The 18023-nt window shown below is 38.5% G+C and overlaps 3 protein-coding genes across 3 annotated transcripts; 2 read left to right on the forward strand and 1 right to left on the reverse strand.

Annotated features, from left to right (window-relative positions):
• The first annotated feature begins 64 nt into the window (after window positions 1-64).
• gpkow (G patch domain and KOW motifs) lies at window positions 65-6964 on the forward strand. The gene is made up of 11 exons (XM_067592965.1): window positions 65-281; window positions 480-649; window positions 1285-1430; window positions 2935-3041; window positions 3283-3487; window positions 3647-3779; window positions 4542-4710; window positions 4841-4961; window positions 5277-5346; window positions 6517-6602; window positions 6687-6964. Exons 1-11 carry the CDS (start codon window positions 91-93, stop codon window positions 6813-6815), a joined length of 1527 nt encoding a protein of 508 aa, XP_067449066.1. The 5' UTR covers window positions 65-90; the 3' UTR covers window positions 6816-6964.
• A 338-nt stretch (window positions 6965-7302) lies between these two features.
• pqbp1 (polyglutamine binding protein 1) lies at window positions 7303-11048 on the reverse strand. The gene is made up of 7 exons (XM_067592966.1): window positions 10953-11048; window positions 9704-9771; window positions 9489-9600; window positions 8278-8378; window positions 7999-8181; window positions 7840-7897; window positions 7303-7756 (listed from the first exon to the last, which is right to left on the reverse strand). The coding sequence occupies exons 2-7, from the start codon at window positions 9768-9770 to the stop codon at window positions 7606-7608; spliced, it is 672 nt and encodes a 223-aa protein (XP_067449067.1). The 5' UTR covers window position 9771; window positions 10953-11048; the 3' UTR covers window positions 7303-7605.
• Window positions 11016-17140, forward strand: timm17b (translocase of inner mitochondrial membrane 17 homolog B (yeast)). The gene is made up of 6 exons (XM_067592967.1): window positions 11016-11118; window positions 13088-13187; window positions 13270-13333; window positions 13541-13669; window positions 13798-13908; window positions 15422-17140. Exons 1-6 carry the CDS (start codon window positions 11093-11095, stop codon window positions 15499-15501), a joined length of 510 nt encoding a protein of 169 aa, XP_067449068.1. The 5' UTR covers window positions 11016-11092; the 3' UTR covers window positions 15502-17140.
• Window positions 17141-18023: the final 883 nt, after the last annotated feature.

Below are 18023 nucleotides of genomic sequence, written 5' to 3' on the forward strand. Positions count from 1 at the left end.
AACGCCTGACACCATGCACGTTCGATGCAAAAAAATAAAACTACAACTACCAGAATGCATTTGTTCAACGCTTGTCGTTTCCAAACAGTAATGGCGTCGCACGGAGAAGAGGATACAGGCGCTTCCAAATCTTTTACTTCAGAGGAGCAAGGAGAGAAAAAAGCGGCCGCGGTATCGTTCGGTTTTACTAAAACAGTCAGTAAATTCAAACCTGTCGACGCTGTGAGCAAGAAAGATGATAGAGATTACTTGACCGGAATCGACAGGAATGAATTGAAGAGGTAACGTTATGCTAACTGTTAACCTGATTTCATTTATACGTTAACATTGACGTAACTGCTACGTTTTCACTCTACTGAAACTATCTAGTACTAAAACTCTTATGTGATTTTATGTGCGGTAAATTGGTAGTAAGTGTAAACTCGGCCGCTGCAAGTAAATCGTCATTTGAAGCCCGCTAACTTCTCTATGTCCTGCAGCACAAAACCATCTGAAAAGCCCAAAGAGCTCATCATCCCCCTGATCCAGAACAACCGCTGGCAGAAACCGGGCCGAGCGGACCAGAGCGAGGCGAAAGGAGGCAAAACACAGGAAACAACCCAGGAGAGCGACTCCGTGGAGTCTCAGGCTGTCAAAGAACTTATTGAAGGTGTGTGTATACTGTTTTTTTGTGATTTATTGTATAAACTAGCTGTAATAAACACAACAAAATAAAAAGTCATGTAAATGGAATTCAATCTATAGACATTATAAACATTATACACATTACTATACTTAGGCTACATGACCTGACTTGTGGGTTGTAAAAATAGAAAAGCTGTGCAAACTATGTGCAGAAGTAATGGTTCTTGTAGATATAGTTATAGATATATACTATATATAAATTGTATGGTGTTCCTAATATTTTGTCCATCCCTGACAATCTCAGTAATAGACATAAAGTAGAATTATCACCTTTCTGATGATGTCAACAAAAACTGAACATGTATAAGCTTTGTAAAAGTAAAATTTATGGCAGAGCTGTTATATTGGATTGTATTAGATTGCACAAGTGTACATAATGAAGTAGTGTGTGGGATGGAGATGATGATGATGATGATGATGGTGGTGGGCCTTCACAGCTGTTTAATCCTGTTGTCACAGTTCTTGTTGTACAGTCTGATGGCAGTGGGCACAAATGGTCCCATGGCGTAGTGTTTGTTTACTGTATGCTTGCTGGGAAGGCTGAGGGTATCATTAGTTAACAGATAAAGCTTTTTACACTTCTCCATCTCATGCTCGTAGATTCACGGAGGCAGCTTGATCAGTGGCAGAATGGCACTCAGGCTGAAAAGAACCTGAACCTCAGCATCCCCCTGTTGATGCAAAACAAAGTGCCAGAAGGATTTGAGGATGGAGACACCATAAAAGTGGACTTGCGGCCCGAGTCTGTAAGTATAGGGACCAACACTGCAGAGATACGGGGAACAGAAACATTAAATAATTTGCAGCTGAAGTGCACGACAAAAGATGTGAACTATGTGATAATTTGCTGCTCTTTCCTCGTCTTACATCATTGTAAACTGAATAATGTTGGGTTTTGGACTGTTAGCCAGACAGAAAACACAATTTGAAGATGTCACCATGGACTTTAGGAAACTGTGATGGGACCAGTCACAGAAAGTACGACCAAACAAGAGAGAAATTTGAATAGGCGAAGGAAGTGAGATGTTTCATGGTCTCAAATGAAATTCTAAATTGAGAGGATGCCACAGAAATAACTAATGAGAGGAAAAGCAAAACCTTAATTTAAAAGGGGGAAATGGATAATAGACCTGTTAGTTTAGATTAATTGAATAAAGTTCTAAATATGAACAAAAGTTTTCCAAGCTGAAGAGGGTACATTTTTCATGTACTGCATTTTATTTGACTGTATTTTAAAAATCAAACTACTCCTTTTTGTAAGTATTGTAGATGTTGCGTTTTATTTTCCAACTATGCCGTCATGAACATTCATGTAAATGCACATACTTACACCTGGAAATTGCTTTTATACTTTTATTTACTTTGCTTTCTACTGTTGGCAGCTTGACAATTCCACCTTAACATTTTTGGGGCTAACTGCCTCGCTCAAGGTTATTTGGATAATAGTTGTTAAAGGAAGGATCTGGCTTATGGACCCCTTGTTAATTTGAATTTCTTCAAATCTGTATAGAAATCAATAGTATAATCTGCTGGAGAGGCCTTTCAGTGAGCAGATGAAAATGCCTGACATTACAAAGTCTCTGGCAGACTGTGGCTGCTATGACTTAGATTGAAATTTGAGTGTGTGTGAAAGTGCCAACTGAGCAGGATAAAACCCCTGAGCGCATACACAATTGTGCACATGTACAGTATACGGATGGCTTTGTCAGTACAGTCCAGCTTGGGTGGCAGACAGGCATCAACATTTCTCCCCAGAGACATGTGGGCAACCAATCTGATCTTATTCTGTTTCTTTTCATCAGAGGCTTCACACGCCTCATCACTGTCAGTCCATATCTGCTCTCAGTCACTGTGGATGTGACTGTCAGAACATGAGAGACAGGGGGGAACTCGCTCACTCTGCCCCTGAGCTCATTTTAATGCCGTCTCTGTGAGAGTTGGCTCCCAGCCTCCCTGCGAGGGCAGCGTTCAGTGCAGAAAGAGATGAGCATGGCTGCTGTGGCTGCTGCCTGGTGACTTATAGTCAGCCTGGAGCTAAAAGGCTGAGTAAGACTAGCATCACAAACTGCTTCTCCCTGTCAGCTGCCACAGTTTTTTGTGTTTTGGAACTCAAAGGTTACATAAGCTCCTCATTTAGGCCTCATACGCATGTTTGATGTAGACTGTGGTGTCTGTTTTTCTTTGGGAGTTTGAGCATTTAATGTGTGTCTGGCTTTCAAAACAGATAATATAACTGTATGTGTTTATCAGGCGACAGAGGCAGATTATGAAAGCGTTCCTGTTGAAGCTTATGGACTCGCCATGCTGAAGGGGATGGGCTGGAACAAAGAGGAAGGCATAGGACGCACCTTTAAACAGTGAGTAATACAACTCTATAAAGGCAGTAATAACAATAAACTATGAATTGTTCTTTTTCCATAAGGACAAGCTTCTGGCAGAGTCATTTGTCCATTAACCTATTTTAATCTTACCCATACAAACCTCATTTTTAATTAAAAGTCGTTTGGCTCAAGCTGCATCCACCTATAGAAAAACAAATCTAGCCTTCTGTACTTCCTGCCCATGTCCCTCTTTGTTTAATGAATCTGTCTGCTACAGACATGTAAAGCCAATCGAACACCAGCTCCGTCCAAAAGGTTTGGGCCTCGGAGCAGATCGCTCAGCGATAAAGGACCTGGAGCCCAATAAGCATCGGCGCCCGCCCAAGCCAGGCGAGGAACGAGAGAAGGAGGAGGAGCTAGTGATGGGCCCTGGAGGCTGTGTGCTGGTGGAGTCAGGAGCACATAAAGAACTCTATGGCAAGGTACCGTAGATCTGAAATGTGTTTGCCTCCACATTCACCCTCTGCTGAACAGTTACTGTATCTCTGTAAGAGAAGGAAGGAATCAAATAGCTTCTAGCTTTATTTTTATATAATGTTTTCTCCGAGTAACTTGTCTCAACTGTCATTCATATTCTACAGATTGAAGGCGTCGATCCAGACAACGCTCGAGTTATGGTAAAGCTGGCTATTGGCGGCAAGACTGTGACAATCAGCCAGTATGGTATTAAACTAGTTGGACGCAAGGAATACGACAAATACAGCAAAGACCTTAGTAAGTATCTCTGAACAAGTCATACAGAAAAGGGCAACATTCATGGAAGATTATGTTCCTGCATGACAAACATTTCACTTCACATTAGTCTCATTCAGAGGTCATCAAATACCAAAGTGATGCTCGCCCATTTTCTGTTCTAACCAATTATAATTTATGTTTTTTATAACATGTAAACCAGTTGTATGTAATGGCATTAGCAATATGACACTGTAACAGAAACAGAAATAACCAGTAATGAACTTTTAGTTGGTTGTTGATATGTTTTACTTAAAATAACTGTGTATGAAGTTTCCAGTTGAAGGAACAAATCTGAAGCAGCCTGCATTAGTCAGAAATTAATTATCAACAATTTTAATAATCGGTTCATCATTCAACTTATATTCTGAGCAAAGATACCGAAAATTCCCATGTTGCACTTGCAGCTTCTCAAATATGAATATTTGCTAGTTTTCTTTGTCGTCTATGTCAACCTGTGCTTTGGGAAATTATGATGGATATTTTTCACTATTTTCTGACATACCAAACAATTAATTAATTAATTAATAGAAAAAATAGCTGTCAAATCAATCGATAATGAATATAATTGTAAGCTGCAGCCCTAGTAGCTGTTTAACCTCTCTTCCAGTGACACGAGGTGCATTTTCAGTAATCTAGGATGCTTCCTAGAATAAAAACACAACCGCTGAAGAGTCGAACAGACACCGCAGTGCCTCATATTAATTCATGTCATGTTAGTCACACTGTTTTCTCACTGACCAGGTCGCTTGAGCAAAGCACACAAAGACAAGGAGAAAGAGAAGGAGAAGGAGAAAGAGCGAGACAAGGAGCGACAGAGACGGGAGGAGAAAGAGAGGAGTCATAGTGACAAACACAAGTCTTCAGAGAGAGACGAGAGGAAGAGGAAACACAGAGAATCAAGTCCAGACAGGTACTTTCCACAAAAAGATGCAACGATATGGCTTTCATGTTTGTTAGTGACTGTTTACCAACTGGTTAATTTGACAGTCGTTTTAGAGAAAACATACAATATATTTGTTTTTCTTGTGTTTCCTCTGTAGAGAGAAGCCTCCAGAGAAGGAGGCAAGGCGACCAGCGGCTCCCCCCTCCTGGCTCCAGAGAGACTTGAAAGTTCGCTTTATAGACAAAGCTTTCAAAGGGGGCAGGTACTACAATTCAAAGGTACCAACGCGCCGCTTATCAGATATCACATAATCACATCATCACAAAGCACCTTCTCTTCTTTTGAACTGTTAAAGCTTTTTTAAGCCTCCCGCGAGTCGTTTGACATCAAGCGGTTTATTTCAGATCAGGAAAAGCTGAGGGAATCTGTTAAACCAGATTTATTTCCCAGCTTCTTGCACACATATTGTACATTTCCTTAGATTGTATATATGTCACACTGTTCTGAACTGGGATTGGTCAAAAAAATTAAAGTGGAATATATAACTTGTTGTGTCTTGTTATCCTTACTCCTCTTAAAATGTTTTCCTCTAGATGCGTGTGGAGGACGTCCTGACACCGACTACCTGTGTGTGTCGAACTGAAGAGGGAAGACTGTTAGAGGGTGAGTCATCAGTGTCATCTCACTCTCTTACTTGGTGTTTAGTGTCTTTATTCCCTCGTCAGAGTTGTACAAGAAATGTGCAAAATATGTGTTGTAACCGTGCCAATTAATTCCCATGTTGCATCTGGCTGAGGTGACACCCATGGAGCCAGGTGGCGAGCATTCCTCCTGCTCGTAGATCCTGTGTATATATGTCTCTATGGATGAAGCTTTCTACAAAGTACATTTACATTAGATGATAAATATTACAAAAACAAAGAAAAAGTGTTCTTGGATGTTCTTATAAGAACAGATGGGATTTTTAGACATAGATACCAGATAGTCGTTGTTAGGAATTAAAATTTCTTATGATCAATGCATCTTCTGATAAACAGCTTATTACAAAATACTTTTGTATTCTATAAGTTAGTTTAACATTTCACAGTGACTATACCAAGTATCACTCCCCCTGGAAATGTTCATGTTTTATTGTCTTCAGCATTGAATGAAAGATTTAATGTAGGACTGCATCTAATGATTAATTACATTATAGATTTCTATGCCAATCTCAATAATCACTTTGTCAATTAAATGTTAGAAAATAGTGAAAATTGGGGAAAAAATGTAAAATTTTATATTTTCACCTTTGAAATATTATAATTATAAGTTTACTGTCAAATATGACAAAGGAAAACATCTAATTCTCATATTTGAAAAGCTGCAACCAGCAATTATTTTTGGCATCTTGGGAAACAGTGATTGACATGTTTCACCTTTTTCTGACATTTTATAGACCAAACAACTCATTAAAATAAACTTAATTAATTCAGAAAATAATTAACAGATGAATCAATAATGAAAATAATTGTTAATACAGCCCTAAAAATGAGCAAATTGAAGACATCACCCTCGGCTCTGAGAAACTGTAAATCTTTAATTTTAATTTTTTAATTTTACATTTCATCAACTAAACAATTAACTGAGAAAATAATCTGCAGATAAATTGATAATGAAAATAATCCTAAATGTTAAACCCTGGTACAGAAATCAGTGCCTTATTGGCTCAGATTGTGTTGACACAATAGTGAAATTAAATATCTGCTGATTTATTGGTGAATCACTGTTGCTATAGTAACTGTTATTACAAAAACTCTTTGAGTAACCCACTCTTTTTTTTTCTCTGTGTGACAGATGTGAAGCAGAACATGCTGGAAACTATTGTCCCAAAAAGTGAATATGACTCAATAATGGTTGTACTGGGCGAGCACAGGGGACAGGTGAGCGTCTGTCCTGCTGGATGATTGTTTGAATGTGATTAAGTGTCGCTGCTACTAATCACAGTATTTAATGTGTCTGTTCAGGTGGGCCGTATTCTCCAGCGGGACAAGAACAAGTGCAGAGCGATGGTCCAGCTCGACAGATTCGAGGAGAAAATCTTCACACTAGACTATGACCTGATTTGTCATTATGTCGGAGCGACCGACCACTGATGGATCTCTGATGTTTACTCCAGTATTTCCTGTCCTTTTTATCCCATCTGACCCCAAATGTTATTTTTTTGTAACATCCAAAAATAATGGATTTCTTAAGATTTTAAAGAATTGCAATGTTTTTAATAAAAATCTTGTTGAGAATTTAATTTGCACAGATGTTATTATAAGATCTACCACATCAATATAAAGAAAAGTAGAGCAATTATTTGTTTAATTAATCAGTTTTTGATCCATCGTTTAGGTTCTCGAGCAAAAAATGCCAAACATCCCTTTGTTCTAGCTTGTCAACTGTGAGGATTTGTCGCTTTTCCGTCTTATGTGATGGTAAACTTTACTTAAAATTTGTATTGCTGGTTGGACAAAAAAAGGACATTTGATGACATCACCTTCAGGATATTGTAATTTTCAGACATTTTACCAACCGATTAATCAGTAATCAATATAATCGTTGGTGGCAGCCATAAAAAAAACCTACAATGAGTCATTTCCACAGTGATCTTTAAGTTTATTAGCAAATGACGTCCTTTAATGGTTCAAGTAACAACAAGAAAGTCTATCCTTAAGTTCTTATAAAAACATATTTACAACTGTTCTACATGTTTCACAGGAGTATGAATGCACTGGCGGTACAAAAAACTTCAGCACTTCCGTTTCTGACATGTACACACGTTTCACAATGAAAAGAAAACTAAAGTGATGTCGGTTTGTCAGAGAGCAAAAAGGAAGACATACTGTACAGCTGCTGCGTCTTTGTGTGAGTGAGTTGTTGTCTTCCTGGGAGTTTGGTTTACTCCTTAGGTATCTGGTTAGCTGCGTTAGCTCTAAGCACGGCTCCTGGACTCGGGTACGGCCGCTGCTGGAACAGAGGCCCCGCCGCTGTGGTGTCTGCCCCCGTCTTTGCTTCGTTACGTTTGGGCAGACCGCTTGACCATGTGCCCCTGTAAAGATGAACAAGTTTGTGTTAGTAAATGGACTTTCTGCTCATATTTTAAAAGGACTACGGGTGCATTTGATATTGTACCTCGGAGCATCAGAATATGCGCTTGGATCCATTGGGTCCATTTCATCATCTTTTCTACCTGAAAAGAAAAATAAATATGTAACAGTCATTCATGTAAAAAGCATGGTCAGTTTAAAAAAAAAAAATGCTTGTTCAGTATGACACAGATGTAAACATTACCTCTCTTGCCCTTGTTGTACGGTGCGATGTCTTCTCTCCTCTGCTTTCTTCTGTCTCTGTCCCTCCCGTCATCTCTGTCTCGCTCTCTGTCCCGGTCTCTTTCCCGATCTCTCTCCCTGTCCCGCTCTCGCTCTCTGTCCGGCTTCTCAAACTGCCTCTCAATTTTGTCATCTCCTCCCTCAGCTAAAAAAAAAAAAAAAAACAGAATAAAGACAATGGTCACAAAATAAACCATTGTCAGAATTTTGGAAAACTGCATTATGAGTTTACTTTTCTTACCCCTCAGTTTCTTGGCAGGTTTGGTTATCAGAGCAGATGGGTCATTTGGTGACAGCCAGGCCACCAAATCTGTCTCCACATTCCAGTAATAAGGAAGACCACTAGATAAAAGAGAAGAAAGGGGTCTAGTCTACAGCCATACCTCCAATAACAACAAACTGTAGTGTCTTTAGAGGTTACACTAATCTTACAGAGCAAAATAATGTACACTTACTGACCAGAGAAATAAAGAGACCCAACCCTTCCTTTCTATATGGATTTCCAGGTAGACACTACGTTTCTGCATTTGTCTTACTATGTGAATGTATCTCACATGACAAGGAGAGCAAGTTCGAACATTCCCCAGATGTGGAGTTCAATGGTTTTTTAATGGTGCCAATCTACAAGTGTCCAGAGAATGTCCACAATTTGACAGCAACACAAAATTTTAGACTTATGTGTAAACAACATGAGGCTATAAATCCGTCCTGCATGGTAATTTAACTGTCATACGCTGGGTCCTTCAACAGCGGGAGACTGACGCCTTAATACCAGAGCGGTTCATCCATTCACAGCCACCATGCAGGAACATTCAGGTGAAGTCTGGTTACAACAATCCTATCTGAATGCATTTGGGATGACTTTGAACATAGCAGTCACTCATCAACCTTAAGTAGTCACGTGAAGCACCGATGTCTGTATGGCAGCCATTAAAAGAGTCAAACCGGGTCCAATGAACTACTGAATACTGGATTTAAAGCTGTGGGTTGTGGACTGTTGGTCAGGACAAAACAAGACATTTTAGGTTGCAATGAGTGCGATGTTGTAGATGTCATTTTAAGGATTTTTAACATGGTGACTGAACAGTTTTTGTGGAAAAAACACAAGACAATTTATTATTACAAGCATAAGACGTGTCCTAAAACATATCTGGAGGGGATTTATTTGGGGTTAATAGCGGATTGACTTCACTGTATAATAATAATATTTTATTGCAGCCACCATATGCTGAGAACTGCAGTCCAGTCTTTACTCTTGAGCTTTAAGTGCAGGACAGTCTCGGTGCCAGAATGAGGTTTAGATTAATATGTAAATGGTCTTGACTTTGGTGTTATGACCAGTTTAAATCTCTGTTTTTGTGGCCCCAAAATAACCACACATGCAAAAAAATGTATTTATGTTAAAATGTCAGTCAAAAGTGAGAATTTGTTGTAGAAATCAAGTATACATACCAAGCGGGGTCAAACACTTTATACCAGTTTGGTGGCAGATTCTCTACTCTGGTGGCTTCGTAATCTACGTTGTTGTCATCGTAATCTTCAGCAATAATCTCCTCATCTGCCTCTGGATGAAAAGGAGGAGAAAAATTGTCACAAGAAATTAAAAAACATAAAGAAAAATATGTGAATGTATGTTCATGTTATTTTGGTCAAATGTTTTCTACTACCTTGCTCTGATGGTTTTACAATCCCTCTCTTGGCCAAGCGGGCCAGCAGTGCCGCAGGAAGAGGCATCCTGCAACACAGAGAAGTGAGGATTTACTCATGATGACTGCAAACCTCAACTATCTTAATAACAGATTAATATTTAAAATTAATTTTTAAGCAAGAAAAAACATTTCTGGTTCCAGGTTTTCCAATGTGAGGATTTGCTGCTTTTCTTTGTTTTGTATCATTATAAACGGAATATCTTTGGGTTTTCCCTCTGGTTGAACAAAACAAGACATGTTGTGTCGTCACCTAGGACACTGGGAAATAAGACGAACATTTTTATTTATTATTTTATTTATATTTATTAATCAGTTACTCAAACTAGTGATCAGCAGATTAATCGATGCTGAAAATAATCATTAGTTGCAGCCCTGGTCCAAATATCCAAACACAATCCAAAAAATACTATTCAATTGATAGAGTGTAATTGATTACTTGATTAATCAATCGGTCAGTCAACAGAAAATTAAGTGGCATATGTTGATAATTGATTACTCGTTTTTCAAGCAAGAGTACCCAAGATTCAAAAGTCCCATCTTATCATTTGTGAGGATTTGCTTTGGTTTTTTGTTTTGTGTGGCAGTACACTGAATATCTTTAGATTTAGGTGTGTTGGTTGGAGAAATTAAACAATTTGACAACTTCATAATAAGGCTCTAGGAGATTGTGATGGGACTTTTTCCACTGATTTTGACATTTATTGACCAAATGATTCATTAATTATATGGGAAAATAATAGTCAGATTACATTAATATGTCCACAACCCATTTGGGTTGTGGACATATTGGACAAAACAAGACATTTGATATCATCACCTTGGGCACTGGGAAACAGTGAACGACATTTTACACCATTTTCTGGCATTTTATGAACCAAACAAGCAATTGATGAATCGAGAAATCTACAGTTGGTAGTTTTAAAACGACTGCAGTGACTTTAAAAAGAAACACACAAACTATGGTGTTTGGGTGTGTGGGCAGCTTAAAAAATATTCCACTCAAATCTTTGCAAACATTGAGATAACTGGTTGAATTTCCACCGTCAATGCAGAATGCTGCAACAGTGAGAAACACAGCAACAGGGCTAAACACAAAGGCAACAACTGTCTCCTCAAATTCATAAATAACCCCCCCAATTACACAAACACTAAGTACTTACACTTTTCTGGGAAAAAAGGGAATGAATAAAAATCATTTTATGTTTACCTGTAGTAAGAAAATCGCCTCTTTGATCGTAACGGGCAGAGCAACGGCAGCAGCACAGTCGGTAATGAGACGACTTCCCACAACAGCACACGGAGCGCGCACTCTGATGACGTAGCACGGTTCTCTTGACGACAACAAACATGGAGGAGTATGCCCGTGAACCTTGGTGAGATTAGGTTTAAAACATTTGTCGTTCTCTGCACATTGAAAAACTGTTAACACGGGACATGGTTTTGTTTGTTTTGTATTTTTTAGTGTCGTGTTGAAGTTGTGGGTAGACTTAACAGAGAGGCTTTGCTGGTTAGCCGGTTAGCTTAGTTAACGGTCAGGGATATTAAAAGATAAAGCAGCAACTAACTAGTGTCAAGCTTCAACAACCTTTTATGGGTGTTTTTAAGTGACAGCTGAAGGCATGGTTAGCCGAATTAAGTTGAAAACACACCGTAGAATATAGTTCATACATGTTACTGTCATGATATTTTACAGCTCAGTTTAAATTTGAGAATTTGTGAAGCCTCCACTGAGCAGCAGAGAGACAGACTAAGGTTACAGTATTGATTTCAACTGAAGATCAATACTGGACAAGCTCTCAGGACAGTGATTGTATTACAGGAATATGCGGGGGTCTTGCCAGACTTCCTAGCTATTAGAGCTCAAATAATTATACAAACTTATATTGTGAATTGCATGCTACAGTTGTACAAGAATATTTAATTTATTTTGCATAAGCTGTGTGATATTGCTGCACCTAACGTTTATGCGCTCTCAATGTAAGTGATGGGGATCAAAATCCACAGTGTGTCCACAGTCATTTTGTGCAAATATGTATTAAAAATGTATAAAGTGTATCTGTAGCTTATATGAGGCTTCAGCAGTCTGAGTTAATTATATCAAGTGGATATCTGCCACATTTACGGTCTTTTTAGCGTCAAACAGTAACATAAAGAGGGACTTTGGCGCTAAAAAAATACTGTGACGTTGAAAGATATCTACTTGATTTGGCTGAAGCTTCATACTAGCTTCAGATAAACTTTTAAATACATTTTTGCTCAGAAGGAGGCTTGTGGATTTTGTCCCCCATCACTTAGATTGTAAGTGCATTATGAAGGGAGGAACAGGAGGAATGATTGTGGCAAGAAAAATTTGTTTCAATGTTGATTTGAGCACCTGACTGATGTTTTAAGAAAGAAATTATGAACTTATCCTTTAATGTTTGACTAATTTGACTGTTTGGTCTATAAAATGTCAGAAAACAAGGAAAAATCTCAATTTCCCACAGCCCAATGTGACATTTTCAAAGATATTCTATTTCCAATACAATAAAACTGAGAAAAGCATTAAAAATTTCACATTAGAGAAGGTGTAACCAGAGAATGTTTGATGTTTCTGCTTGATAAATGAGTGCAATTAATCAGTTATCTACGTTGTTGATTACTTTTCTGTTTATTGACTAACTATTCGCTTATTCTATCAAAAGTTTCAGCTCAAGTATCATGATGCTAGAGCAGTGTATGAACCACACACTAATAGTTTTATCTCCTAGATACTAACTTTACAATCCAAAATCATCATCATCAGTAGCAAAAGGTGAATTTTGTTATGGTGTCAATATTCTTTTTATGGCACAGACATACTCCAACTTAATGTGAGTTAGAGTGTATGTGGTTACGAGAGCTGCAGCGATTAATGGATTGATTGATTATGAAAATGATTCGGCAACTATTTTGATGATCATATAATAGTTTTAGTCATCTTTTAAAGCAAAAATGGCAAAAAATTTGCTGGTTTCAGCTCCTCAAATGTGACAATTTAATGCTTTTCTTTTTCATACTTGATGTCAAACTGAATATCTTTGGGGTTTGGATTATTGGTTGCACAAAACAAGACATCTGAAAAAGTCACCTTTGACTCATAGAAATTATATAACAAGTATTTTCACCATTTTCTGACATTTTATAGACAAAACAATTGATCGATTAATTGAGAAAATAATTGTCAGATTTATCGATAATAATAATCATTAGTTGCAGTGCTGAAAATACAGACCTCACATAACAAAGCTGAGGTATTTGATGGTACATCCTCTATCTCATCTTTACATTTTCCTAATCTCTCTTATTAATGCATTCCTGCAGTCCCTGGAGGATAGTGGATGACTGTGGAGGTGCTTTCACCATGGGTGCTATTGGAGGAGGGGTGTTCCAGGCAGTCAAGGGCTTTCGAAACGCCCCTGCAGTGAGTTCACCTCATAATTGTTTTCTCTCTGACTCTGATCATGTTTTTAAAGCCAGAATTCAACAGTCATCTAATGTTTTAGGGTGTCGGACACAGACTGAGAGGCAGTGCAAACGCAGTGAGGGTAAGAGCTCCACAGATTGGAGGTGAGGAGACCTTCTTGTGTACTGAAATATCAATATTTATGCACATAGCATTCACAGTGTATATTACATTATTTACCTGCAAAAGGGTTTGTTATATTTAGGTAGCTAAAGTTAGTTCACATAATTGTTGCTGATTACATTTTCTTTGTCCAAAACTAAAATCAGACATTCACCCAGATCTGTTATCACACTGGTTTGTTTTTGCAGGTAGCTTCGCTGTATGGGGAGGGCTCTTCTCCACAATTGACTGTGGTTTAGTTCGCGTGAGAGGGAAAGAAGATCCCTGGAACTCCATAACAAGTGGCGCACTAACTGGAGCCATCCTGGCAGCACGCAGTAAGAGGAAGCCCAAATACTATACTACTGTTGTATCGATCAGTCACATTGACCATACCAATGAGCTTGACACCAGCCTCCTGTGTCACTGACCACATCAGATGAATGAATTTTGTGTTTTTCTCTAGGTGGGCCGTTAACTATGATGGGCTCAGCCATGATGGGAGGAATTTTACTTGCTCTGATTGAGGGTTTCGGCATCCTCCTGACCAGATACACAGCACAGCAGTTTCAGAACCGTGAGTGAAGCTGATTTTTTGAGTTTTGCAAATGATATTTAAAGGAACCAGAAGAGAATCATTCAGTCCCTCAGCACTCGTGTAGTGTAATTAGAGTCTCTGGTATGATTAGTACCCCCTAAACACTCAAGTGTTATTACTGCATTATTACTAATAAATGACATTATAAATAACTTTAAGTGAATAACCACAATTTGTAACTGGTAGTCTACTGTGACAGTCTGCAACACTGAAGGAAAATCCACTTTAAATACACAGTGGTCATTTAGTTATGTGTTTTATTTTTAGTATTCCCGTGAAATGTAGAAAATGTGGCATCAAGGCACCTCCCTCAGAGCTACAGTAATTTGTAATAAAAGATTTTTGAACAGTATAAAACATCACTAGTACAGTGAATGTGAAGTTTTGTTGTCCTTCCTGTAGAAACAAATGGCAAAGGCTACTATCTCTGAAGTTCAGCACGCATTCAGGAAGGAAATCCATCATAGACGAGGCTGAAACACAGTATCAGTATCGTCACCGAGAGTAGCGTCAATAAAGCCATAGTGAGAGCCAAGAGCTAAGAAATAAATAAAGAGAGACTGGACAAAGGATGTCTGAACCAGTTATAGTTTTGGGTTAAATGGGTCGCGACCAGGGGTTACACCTCTGTTAACAGATTTTCCAATACTCAAATTTGGACATATCTTGAATGCTATACCAGATGTAAATTTGAGAGTAGTTTTCCCCAAATGGTCATTATTTATGCTGTTAAGTGACATCAAACATGACATGTACACAGTGTAAATACAAGTTATCCTGACATTAATTATTACTGCTATAACACACGTCAAAGATATCAATTAAACACCAAACTGTAGTAAAAAGGAAATGCACAAAACATTCAAATACATGAAGTTCTGCTATGCACATCAGAAATAGGTTTTCTGAGATCTCAGGCAGAGTTTGTGCAGATTTTGGAGGGAAATAGTCTTGAAGTCTGTGTCACTTGGTTTCATGGTAGAGGCCCTGAAACCAAGGAATGCTTTGAAGCACGACTCTTAATAGAAAAGGAATTATCCAAAAACATTTGTGTGTGTTATCAGATGTCCTTCTCTTTCATACACACACATATCATGTGGGTCACTCTTAATGTACATGGAGAGTGGCAGAGGTGAAGAGGTTAGAGAATTAGCTCAGGGGAACAGGAAGAAGCAGGCGGTATGCACCACAAAGCAGAAGTACGAAGTTCTGGGTAAGAGGTGGTTCTAATTTTTCATCCTTCTCTTTCACAATCACTATTTTTTCATTGTACCTACACACAGTGGAAGCAAAAAGTTGAAACGTTTTCTCTGAGAATAGTGGAAAGACAGTCTGTAAAATGTAGGAAGTCACTAAGTGGTCATGTGGATGAGACAGAAGGAACCAAAAAGGTTATTTGATCAGCAGATATGAACAATGTACAGTATAATACACTTTATCTTAATTATATAAGATGCTACCAAAGAATTAACTTTTTCTTTGTCTTCTCCAGCTATTCCCTTTGCAGATGACCCCAGTCAGTTACCTCCAAAGGATGATGGTCAGCAGGGGGCAAAGGGGCAGTTTCAGTAGAAGGAAACAAGAACTGAGACCAGGTGTTGACACAGTGAGTCAGACCAGAAAGTTAGGAGGGGCACGTGACATTACACCAGGTATCACGATGACCAGGACGTGGAGAGACTGGTCCTTGCAGTGGTATCAAATAGTTGCACTATGTGTTTATACCTCAGGGGCAAATTACTGTGAGTTCCTGTTATTTATGAGTGACTGCTTGTGTGTGAATAGGGATCCTTCTGACAAACCTCATGTTTGCACCACCAGAATATCGTCAACATATTCTATATTAATGGTGATTGTGTCATCACTGTGACCTTTTGAGATTAAATATGCAATGATGAAATGTATTTATAAAATCTATTTGATTCAACATCAAGGCGACATATGATTTTAGATTTTTATCACTATGAAATCGAGAGATTAACAGGTGAATTTACACAGTGTGAGAAAAGGTTAAAAATAGGGAGACTCCCGTGAAAATCGGGAGTGTTGGCAGGTATGAGCTGGAGCCAGCAGCCAGTTAGCTTAACTTAGCATAAAGGCTGGAAACAGGGGGAAACGGCTAGCCCGGCTCTGTCCAAAAGTAACGAAATTTGTCTACCAGCACCTCTAAACATCACTATACAATTCTTATATTTAATTTGTTTAATCTGAACAAATACAGAACTGTAAAAACAATAATTTGCCATTTTGCTGGGCTTTTGTGCCAGACTATTTCTTGGCCAGGTGCAGTGATTTCCTGGAGTCTTGTCATTACTTTGAGGTTGTCAGGCAACCAGTGAAAACTGGAGAACGTCACTGCTTCCAGCCAAGAAATAGTCCAGCTCATAACCCCTCATAAAATGGCAAATTGGTATTTTTACACTTTGATTTTTATACAGATTAAACAATGTTTCCCAAAATGTCAAACTATTCCTTTTAAGCTTCCAAAAATGTTATAATTGTATGCACAGATTTATTAAACAGTAAAGCCATTGTTTTAATTGCTGCAATGTAGAAAGGTAGAGTAATATGAGAAATGAGATGTCTGTGACATCACACTTTGCTCAGTGAGATTTTACCGTGGAGAGTGGTATTCTGAAAATCTGTTTCCAAGTCTTAAGTTATGTGTCAGCTGTGACAATCAATGCAAAGAACTATGTATATTTTTTAATTATCTGTGTGCTAAAGATGAGTCATTGCTCAGTAAAACCTCATTCTGTTCTCTGCAGTTTCTCTTAAGTTATTGCCCCCCTGGCAGCTTTTGTAATTTTAAATCTTTGCTGGATAGTAATTATCTTAGAGTGGATGAGCACAAATCATGTCTTATTTGCAATGTTGAAACCATGAATGAGCTCCTAGAAATGATTGCTAGAATTGCTTTGACATTTATCTTTTCACTGTTGCTCACAGTTAAGTGAGCTAGTGGTCTGTGGACCTTTCATCACTTTGATCGCTGCGTTTTCCATCAAGCAACCGAGCACTTTGAAATCTCTCTGTTTTCTTAAAATGGAAGTATCTGTCACAGCAGAGAGAGGTCATTTAGCAGCATGATCCAGTGTTTTGCTGTCAAACTATAGAATGTATAGAATGTTTATTTATTTTACTGTATGTCTTAATATACAGTATTTATCATGCAAATGTTGATTAAAAACAAATAAAGGCATCAAATGTTCTTTAAGATTTGGATTTGTGTTATTTTTCTGTCATGGCTGTAGATTTAGAAAAGCTTAAAATTATTAAGTGGCGTTGGTAATAACCATTGACTGTATATAAATATATTAATAATACCATTTATATACAGCAAATGGTAATAACAGGTGATTATTCACTGTGGAGGTGCGCCCCCTGCCGCCCTTGTGCAGGTACTGCACCCACCAGCTGCTTCTGTCCAAGGTCCTGAAATTAGGTTTCTGACTTGCAAGAAGTGAACCATCCCATCTTCTTCACCCTGACACCACTTCTCTATATTATTTTCTTCAATTTAATTTTAACTTCGCAACAAAATCCCACAGAACCAAAAGGTTTCTCCTGAGTTTACCTCTACCTTCCCCTTGAAAGATTTCCACTGTCATCCTTTTAAACGGCTCAACTAGTTTAATCCCGACGGCTGACCACCGCGGATATGGGGAGACGTTTGTTTTAATATTCCTCGCCGTTATGTGCCTGCAAAGATAAAAAGCATTTGCCGTTTTCATATCCACGCTTAAGAAATTACCAGAAAGCGGCTTTAATTGGATTTCTAGGATACAAGCAGGCGGTGAGCAGGATGGCCCGTTGCCTCTCAGCTGTACCGGCGTGCTGCATGTGGATATGAAATGACAGGCTGCAGATGGTCCTTTTTTACCTTTAGAAAGTTCTCTCTTTTGGGGGGCCAAATTCATATCTGTGATCCAGTAGGCATCGCAGATCCCTTGAGGTGTTGATGGTGGGTTTTCTGGATTGATTGCGTGGTGTTGAACTGCGAATATGGATCCAGCAAAGAAAGGTAGGAAATCTTTACAATGTCTCTGAAGTGGAGTTTGCACTAATAGAATAGTAAAAATATTGACATTATA

The sequence above is a fragment of the Thunnus thynnus genome, chromosome 6 (assembly GCF_963924715.1).
Source record: "Thunnus thynnus chromosome 6, fThuThy2.1, whole genome shotgun sequence".
Classification (NCBI taxonomy): domain Eukaryota; kingdom Metazoa; phylum Chordata; class Actinopteri; order Scombriformes; family Scombridae; genus Thunnus; species Thunnus thynnus.